Here is a 10,338-nt window from a genome sequence, read left to right on the forward strand (position 1 = left end):
TTTCATTGCATTTCAGGTTTATCTCGTAATGTGTAGTTTAATCTTTAACCATTGTGTCATTGTGAGATATTTATGCCTCTTGTGTGATTTTCATGTCCTTGTGGCCTATTGTGGCTAAGGAAGGAAAAGATGGTTCGAGATGGTTTAGATAGGTGGCCCTTGACGTGTGAAGATGAATTTGGGCTCTTTTGAGAATTGTGTTTGTGCACGAGCTCACACATATTTTCAATTGACTAGCTAAGCGATTTAGCTAGACTGTGCACGACCATGCAAGATGTTGATGTACCCTGCGACTTCATGTGTTGTTGAATTTTCACGCGTGACCTAATTTATGTCTGTTTATATTATACTTAATTAGCTTATAAAAAGAACTTTAAAACTTATTTTCATCAGCTTGTACATTATTATCATAATTTATTAGTTTATGCTTAGGGTTTATAGAGAAAAATTAGCTCCAACGTCACTTAAGACACTCGTTGCACTCAACAATAGTTTGGGGAGTTTTGGTTACTAGTCAAACTTATGGTGTTGGGAGAACAACATGTTTGTTAAAAAGTAAGGAGAAATCCTATGGTTTTCCCTCTTACAGGGCCTCCATTTATAGATGTATTACAAGCTAGACACTCCCTAATATCCCTCCCTTAAATTCGAATCAAATGCTTGGTTTAAGAAGTGAACCCTAGATTTCGATAGCAAAGATGGGAAAGCTCGTGAGGAAAAACAAGAAAGCTCACCGATTGAGCCAATCCCAATTCCTAAAAACAAAGATTCCAGGATACATCGTATCACTACTTCCGAAAAAGTAATTTTAGAATAATATTCTAGGAAATAGAATGTAACTAGTATTTCGACTCGAACGTTGCATCGGGTCGTATTTTTTTTCCGAACTCATTAATATGCTTTTTTTCTATTCGCATTAATATATAATAAAGAAAGCTCAACATTTAAAAGCTACAAATATAATAATGTGTACATTTAAAGCATGATTTACGTTTGTTACTAGTTGATATGACACATGTACCCATTGGATAATTATATTAAAGTAAGAGAGAGGTCATATGACATTATCAGACACGTCTTTTAATATATTAGTACAGAAGTATAGATTATAGATAGATATCATCAAATCCTTCATAATATAAGACATAAATACATTGCTTAAAATGGAATTTAGTTGTAAATTTATGACAAAAGTTTGCATTAATCTATGTAATAAATGATCAGTTAATGTTTGTTTTTTCCATTTTTAGCTTCTTATATGCAGCCCTTAGGGCTGCATTTAGCTTTTTCAATTAATTAATTACTCTCAGTACCTAGTTCCCGGTACTTTTTAGTGGGTTCAACTTTCGACTGATCGAGTAGGTTGGGCTCCATTACAAATTCAGCTGTATCTGGACATGCTCATTCATTAGAAGGAAGAAGCCCAGGAAGCTCAGTTAAGGATTTAAATATTTGATTAAAGTGGTTGAATTATTGGCAACTATTATTATGTTCTTAACTTTACTTAGAGCACTAACTTTTTTCATGGAATCTTAACTTTCAATTGTGCAATGTTTATATTTTTCCTTTTGTTTTCCGGAGCAGTTGAGTATCTTTGTTTAAAATAAAATAAGGAGAAACTTTGACAAGTTGGGGAATAAAGGAGATCCCAACTCGTCGGTTTCAACCTTGAGAGAGAAGAATTTGGTATGTAACTCATAGGAGAATCGCGCGAAAGAAGAAAAGCAATTTCCACTTGGGCTTATATATGGGCCGGCGACACGCGACATTTCTGATGTGGCCGGCTGTGTATAAGAATTTAGTGAACTTGTGAGATCCTATACACTAATAAAAAAAATGAACAGAAGTTTTATATAAAATAATTGGGTTAGATCGCCTTGAATTGGATAATAATATCCGAGCATATCAAGTAGTACTTCTTCACTTGGTAAGACTCTTACTTTAAATCCTAGAGGGGTTAAAATTTTACCAATTGTGATGCTTGGAGGTAGGAATTCTCTCTTCTATCAAACACCTAACCTGCAAATGTCAAACCAATAAACCGTAAAAGTTGAGATATGAACGATCTTTCTCCTTACCATAAAAAAAATTGTATCCATATATAATTAAGATTGAAGTCGTCTAGGAAAACAAAAGTAATTCGGCCAACTAGATCTTAACTTTGGAAAATCCAATCCTGTAAAGTGTAATTTGTCCAATTTACGCTTTTGGCCATGTTCTTTGAAACATCATGACCTGGTCATTTTTATTTCTTGCTCTCCAAGTTGAGAATAGAGTTTACCTGGTGTCAAATGAATGCAACAACTTGCAAGTACAGTGTACCGGTGTTTATATAATACCCCGTATTTTTTTAGTTGTATCATTTGGTTTTGTGACATTATTTATCAATTAACTTTTTTTTTTTTGAATAGTTTTTATCAATCAACTTTGTTAAACTATCTCGGATTATTATATAAAAGAAAAACATAATCAAATAGGGTATTATTAGATTCGCCTCAACGCGAGAATTTCAAATATCAAATTTTTATAATACCCAATAAAAGATATTAACGTACAAAAAATCGTCTCGACAAATATGAAAAAACAAATGTTGCAACTAAAAAATAATATTGTATGGTACTATTTATATTCAACTAAACTAAAGATTCTACTTTTAAAATCAACATCATACTAGAACATTACAAAAAGCTTGGTCAAAATTCAAATGAACCCAATTCACCATACAAATAGACCCTGAAGATTAAGTGATCAAACCAAGTGTTACTTGGACAACAATGAACCTGTCAACGTTCAAGATTAACTAATAATTTTAACTAAATGTGGCTGCTGCAAATACATTTGCAAGTTGCAATAAATGAATGACACCGTAAAGTATCAATCTCTTTGAAATTTGGAGTAGTCTATTTTATTGATTTATACTTTGATAGTTTGAGATTATATTTAATGTGACGGGTACCATTAGTGATCTTGATCAAAACCTTATACTCTATCCGTTCCAAAATATAGTTCTCATGTCCTTTATTTCACGGTAATTTATGTAAGTAGAATCTAAGAGGGATAGTAAAGATTTTTTGTTTATTTAAATAAATGTTGTATGGGAAAAGATGATTTTAGGAAAGAGAATGGAGAATAATTGGTGAAAGAGCATTAATTGTAACATTTTGGTTGAATAAACAAAGGAAAAAACAAAATTCAAGAAACAAATAATTGATGGGACACGATTTTTCTAGACAAATTACGGGAAAATGTGGAACTAAATATGGAAATGGAAACTATACTTTGGGACAGCGAAAATGGAAATGAGAACTACATTTTGGAACGGAAGGAGTAATATTTTTGTTACTTAGAATGCGTCATTAGGTAGTTAGTTTTTGAATATAGCATATGTTCTAAAAACAACTTAGAACTTAAAGAGACTCCATTCTCCAATATCACTCGAAAGAATCCAAGATACTAGCTCATCACCAAACAAACAACTTTTTTGTCGCTCATCAAAGTAGTTAGCCTCTCTCATCAAAGAAAAATTAAAGTAATCATTATTTCCGATTTTTATTAGTTTATTCGTATTTTTTTTGATATGTTCCTTATTAGTTTACCCATTTCTTTTGTTTTTATTTTTTAAATGAGATTATTATTTTTCAGTTACACACATACATTTAACTTTAACATAAAATAATAGTTTTTCTGTCCTTCTATGTCCTATAACATTGTTTTTTCTAAAACTTTGTGCAAAAAAAAAGGTTAATTAATAAATATCGGAGGGGGTATGTTATAATCAATGATACTAAGAAATGAAGCTACATAAGTTTGTTGTTTACCACTAGAGATGCTCTATAAACAAATTGAGAACAAATCGAAAATCTGATATTGTGACTCTTCTTCATGCACATTTTGGTGATGAGGTGTTTGATCTTGAGTATTGACCCTACCACCAATTTTTCGCGTATCCCGTGGGAGATTTCTAACATTATTAAAGATGCAGGTGTAGATGCTCTTCGGTTCCAGGTGTGCGAGTTTCGTCACTGTTTTCGCGAAGCTAACAAGGCTGCTGATTTCATGGCTAGGAAGGCGCATGACTACCTTTCCCTATTATATTGATTTTGACGTAGGCAGACTAGCGGAAAAGTTCGAAAAGGATTTGCGGAAAAAGGCCTCAACTGTTTCGCGGAAAATGGGCCGACGGAGTCCGATTGACTATTGTAATACCTTTTCGGAAGCGGAACGGCCCAACGAGTCAAACACACTGCTACACCGTGACGTATAGGCGTTTAGGCCATCCGAGTCCGTTTAAGGCCCGAAATTAGCTTTTAATTATTTTCGAATTTAATTATTTCCTTAATTTTGTTTTAGGGTTTTGCTTAACGTATTTAAACATTATTAGGTCAATGTTTGGAGGCAGTTTTTGGACTTTTAATAATATCATAGAGTTTATACTCGTTCTGGTGGATTCCGGAGTTTTTACAGATTCATCGCTTGTGAATCTGCTTGTTCTTAATTCGAGATTAGTGCTTGCTAATCTCCATAGTTTCCGACTACGTCAGATTTCCTCCTTATTGTATGGATTTCTCCTTTATCATCCAAATAGATGTTTTAAGCTGACTTCCAAACTAAGCGTCGTTTGGTTCACATGGGAAGTAATTTCCCATGGGAATTTACATTTCATGGGAAATTCTTTCCCTTGTTAATTTCCTAGGAATTAGACAAAACTGTTTGGTTGCCACCATAGGAAATTGTATTTCCTAGGAAATTACTCACCAAGGGGGGCTTGGTGAGTGATTTCCCATGTTTCATGGGAAATTCTATTTCCCTTGGAATTTGTATTTCCTATGCTTCTCCCATTTCCCTCCAACCAAACACAACACCCATAATGTATTTCCTAGGAATTTGTATTTCCAAGGGAAATAGCTTCCAACCAAACAACAGATGTTAGTCTAAGTTTGTTCTCCTTACAAAAAAAAAATAAAAAATAAAATTGACCCTACCACCAAATAAAAATGAAAAAAATAAATTGATGATTTTGTACTATGTGATGTTGAATATTTCCATGCAGTAGTCAAGATAAAGTTTGACTGAAAAATAATATTTTAAAAATAGAGGAAAAAAAGGATAACCTTTGACCAGCCAAAGATGGCAACTCAAATTTCACTTTACTAATCCTATAAAATCTGTCGCTGTTGTCTGTACCTGTGTTTGGTCTTTGGGTCGTTGGCATGCCAAATCAGGAGACAATCATAGAAATCTAATTCTGTTTTACATCTTTTTGATTCATGTTACAATATCTGTTCACATTTGCGCAGCCCTAAAATATATAAGGTCGTCATTTTTCAGAATTAATACATGAGCTCCATGATTAGTATTTAAGAGGAGCATGTATGTGTATTATTTGTTTCGGACTTGCCGTGCATGCAGTCTATCATGCAGTCTCGTATGATCAATTTAAGGTTTTTCTGGCCTTTTAATTTGAAACATAATCTAAATTCTAATGTTATGAATCCAAGTTTACTATGACTCGAATGTTGTAGACTAATTTATGTGTTTTTAAAATAAATTTGATGGACGGATTATCTTGATAAGTGTCGTTTTTTTATTTTATACATTGTATATTTTTAAATAATTGTTCCACTCTAATTCTTGAATTGTTTATGTACTACTTTAACTTAATTTTTAAAATATTTCTCATGTAATTTTATTAATTAGTTTATAATTAGATATATTAGTTGTTAAATTTATGCATAGGCAAAGTAAAAGTCAAAGTGGAACAAAGAAGTAAGAATGTTGGAATTACACAAAATCGAAAATGTCCTAAACATCAATGTTAAAACAAGAATTAAAATAACCCCTTTTCAAAAAAAAAAACACCCATGATCCAATAGTCTGGTTTTAAAGCCATGCGACCTAACTTCTACACAATTCTACACGACTCCACCTTTTTTTTTTGTGAACAAAGGTAGCATAGATATTTAAATGGTTATATGTGGCAAAAAGCTATTACATCTATAGAGAATAACTTTTGACAATAATTAGGAGGAAAAGGAAAATGCCTAATAACATCAATAATATCAAACACACTCCTACAATCTTGAGCTAACATATCCGCCAACTGATTATCTTCGGACGAAGGTAAGTCTGGTAACCTAGAAGTAATGCCGCTGCAACTCCCTGTAAGTCATAATCAGATCAGTATAAAATCGTTTTGCATAGAATTACCGTTGTTGCTTGACAACTTTTTTACAATTGGAAACTAGAGCAACAGGCGTGAGTTGTTTTGCTCTTGGCATCTCAAAACCCTGTCTTATAGCCAATAGTTTGCATGATATGCGTTAAGAGCAAAGGATACTTAAATAGCTGGTCTGTTTAGCATGCCTTGTCACTTGCACATAGAATCATGCTATATTGCATGTTTTAATCATGGGAGGTTGCACTTTTTTTTGGGCGTACAGAGAGCCACAAGGGTAAATGAGTAATATGGCCTTTATGAAACCTAATTACATCCTCGGATGCACGGAAGAGGAAACGGGACATGAAAGCAGAAACTCGAAGGTAAATTTTAAATATGAGAAAATGTTGGGGGGGGGGGGACATGAGAAAACACAATATTTTAGAAGTTTTAAAAGTAGATTATGCCACACTTTGAGAGATTTGAAGAATTAGAAGGAAATGTAAGCTGGGAAATATAGTAATATAGTACTAAAATCAATGATGTTGTTGCACATCATTAATTACATGAAGTCATGAACAACTTGCTTTTAGGGGGAAATTCGGGTTGGCAAAAGTTGACCAACTTGATAATCCGATCTAAATCTAATTCGAAATTTCCAATTTCGATTGACAAGTTCGACCTAAAATTAGAAATAGGTCTGCGCTACTTGACCTAAAACCTTAACGAGTTATGTTCAGATTGACTTTTTGATCCTGAAAATAACTCGAACAACCTGATTGACAATTTGGGTTAGGTTTGAGTTGAGTCAACCTAAAACTATTCCACTTTTATAACTTAAGTCGCCTATTTCCTAATTATAAACTTGTATAGGATTAATTAAGACCATTTTTTAATTCGAAGTCGGTGGCTAATTTATGGCTTTGAAGTTTGATTCTTTGATTTGATTGGTATTTGAAGTTAGTATTTCCAATACTTCAATTTTATAACTATTGCAATTATAAAATATAAATCAGGTCATATTGAGTTGGTCTCGGGTCCATCAAAAACCCGACAGGTCGATTTTGGGTTATGGTTTTTGACCTAAATTTAAAATCAAGTCGAATTAAGGGGTAATTAACCCGAAATAGATATCTTAGATCGATCTGAACCCGACTCAACCTGAACTCATTGCCATCCCTAGGAAAAAGTAACCAAAATCCACATCAAATTACATGAACAACTTGCTCTGAATCACATTTTAGAAATTACTTGCAGTCTTCTTCACTCACAATCATCTTGAATGCAAAGACCAAGAACTAAATAAAAGGCTGAAAAATTATGTTACATTACATTCTGATCAAGACATTACAAATTGACACTGCAAACAACTACAAGCATGATCACTAGAAAACTATAAAGAAGGTTGCCAAAAGGAAAGAGCACAAAATATTCTTCCTTTCCAACCTTGAAGCATCCAAAGCCTATCTTCATCTACAAGAAAATCTTCATGGTAATTTGCTTTTACCATGTCCTTGGCTTTACTCACAAGCGACCTATCCAACGGAAATTGCCTCAATCCTGCCCTTGCTGCACGCACCTGCCATTGCTTGTATGTTTCAGGCCTTTGCACTCGCTCCGCGCCCTCGCATGCTACAACATTCATGAGTTCTTTCCCATATATCTCGCTCTCAACCAGTAATCTTTCGTGTGCTTCGCGAGGTAAAGTTGCATCACACAACTCAAACACTGAAGAGTAGTGAAAGAGTGCTTCTTTGAAACGATTGATGAAGAATGGAGCAGTGAATGTACCATTCACAATTCCATGTATGAAAAGATGAGGGTTTAAATTTCTAACCAACTTCAAGAAACCATCCCTTGGACTATTTGCATCAACTGTTTCATCAAGTAGTGTTCCAGACCTTAACATACAATTCACAATTACGAGTTCATCACACTCGATTTTCAGGTCTTCAGGTTTGATGTTTTCCCATTTATCAGCTATGCCTTGATATTGAAATGGGACACCAAATCTCTCACAATAACCTGATAACCTACGCCCTGTTGCGCTAACCCTTTCTGCAGGCCGAAAACCCTGCTGAGGAAAGTCTATTCCTGTCATACGAAGTTGAGGAGGGCCATTTGATCGTTTCGAGAGGGCTTGTATGAAGCAAGGCCATTGTAAACCTAAGAATATACCAAAATCAATTATGTGGATTTTGGTTGCTTTCTCAACCAACTTAAGTATTGCATTGTTGGCAACATAGTATGACATTCTTTTAAAAGGAATGGCTGTAACATAAACCTTGTAAGCTTTCAAGAACTCGGATGATGAGATCCTAATGTCACATATATCAGAAGAAACAGTCGAACCAGTGCCAGCTAACCGCGCTTCTAGACCATTAGCAACATGATGTGCAAGCCTCTGAATGCTATCACCATAAGGTGAAGAATTCTGCCTTATTTGCTTAAGCACTTCATTTGCAGTCCTAAGATCAAAGCTTGAAACTGCTTGTGCACATTGAATTAAAAGTGTCCTTAAATCAACTTCTTCTACCTTAATGTTTTGCTTCTTCCCACGAGTTTTTCGACTCCGATCACCTCCTATTTTCGACAAATTCCCACGCCTCTCACCAGCTGAACATGCATCAAAACTAGTAGAGGTATTATGGTTGAATTCTTTACAAAGCAATACATCATCATATTGCTCCATTTCAACATAATCCTCACTACTAGCTGCCTGAACTTTGTTACTCCTCCCTCCTTGATCATGAGTAGCATCATCCCTTCGACGACTTTTCTTCCTCCTCAACCCCTTCACTGGCTTCTCCCCTGTATTGGGAGTAGTCATTAGGAGCTTATTCGGAGTAATAGCCTCATTTACAACCCCATCCTCGGCATCCTCAGAGCTCGAACCCGAGTATTGGTGATTTAAGTCCAAGAAGGAATGAACATAATCATCCACATTAACAATGGAATCTACTAATTCAGATTGTTTGAGACCCAAGTTTGACTCAAAAGAGCTAAAACTCTTATCAGAAGAAGAAGAACCATCTGGGGTATCAGGGTTTTGATTCAGAAATGAAGGTAAGAAATCAGACGGAGTGTATGTGTATGGGTATGATTCCCCAAGAACATCATACAGTGATTTCTCAGTGGCTTGGAGAGCCCTGTATTCTTGTGCAGAAGCAGGATTTTTGTCCAAATTTTCTTCCAAGAGAATATCACTGATGAATTTGAGACAATTATCAGGAAAATCAGGTACTTTTGAAGTGATTTTACTCTCATTTTGGTCAAGTGAAAGAGTATCTAAATGAATCAAATCAGGTGTTTCTAAACTGATCTTACTCTCATTTTGATCAAATTGAAGTGTTTGAGGATCAACAAAATCAGGGGTTTGAAAAATATCTTCAAAAGTTGGGTTCTTTGGAAAATTTAGAAACATTTCTGGGTTCAATTTGAAGATATTGTTCATGAAATCAGAATCAACAAGAACTGAATTCATGGTGGAACAAGAAACACCCTTTATTATAGGAAGTGGGTATGATGAAAAACCCAATACCCACAAAAAATTTACTAATAATCAATCAAACAACAAGAAATCAAGGGAAAAATCAGCAAATTTCTAAGAAAGAATCAAACTCTAATGGGTAAGTAAAAGATTGTTTCTTGGGTAACTTGAACAATTTAATGTAGTAAGAGAGACTAAAAGAATGATCCTAAGATTGTAGTTATAGCTTGAGAAATACCCTATATAATAATCAAAATCAGGGCTATGAAACTTCATGGAAAGAGGTTGAAAAATATAAAATTCTAAATAAATATGGGAATGAATACAATAATTTATCATGGTCAATGTGGTGAAGATAGTATTAGTGGAAAGTTGAGTGACTAAGTAAATAAAGACAAAAATGGTGAAAGTGACATGCCTTTGCTTGCTTGCTTTCTTGCTCCCCAAGTTGCAAATTTTATGTGCTCGTGAAGGCAAGGTCTTGGATTTGGTAGAATTTGCAACCAAGGGTGGTTCATGAACCTTGGTAAATGGTAAGAGTAATATAATATTAGGATATGCTAATTACTTTATTATATACTTAGTATGATAGTTGTTGAATGAGTAGTTTTCTAGTAATGACGAATTTAGACCAATGAGAAACTTACATGTTAATAAGAAATTTTGTGTTATTGGTTGTTTATGAAGAGTT

At 34.2% G+C, this 10,338-nt stretch overlaps 1 protein-coding gene across 1 annotated transcript; it reads right to left on the bottom strand.

Annotated features, from left to right (window-relative positions):
* Positions 1–7,380: 7,380 nt before the first annotated feature.
* On the bottom strand, positions 7,381–10,059 carry LOC104900093 (scarecrow-like protein 30). The gene has a single exon (XM_010687433.4). It carries the CDS (start codon positions 9,639–9,641, stop codon positions 7,551–7,553), a length of 2,091 nt encoding a protein of 696 aa, XP_010685735.2. The 5' UTR covers positions 9,642–10,059; the 3' UTR covers positions 7,381–7,550.
* Between the last annotated feature and the right edge of the window lie 279 nt (positions 10,060–10,338).

The sequence above is a fragment of the Beta vulgaris genome, chromosome 7 (assembly GCF_026745355.1).
Source record: "Beta vulgaris subsp. vulgaris cultivar EL10 chromosome 7, EL10.2, whole genome shotgun sequence".
Classification (NCBI taxonomy): domain Eukaryota; kingdom Viridiplantae; phylum Streptophyta; class Magnoliopsida; order Caryophyllales; family Amaranthaceae; genus Beta; species Beta vulgaris.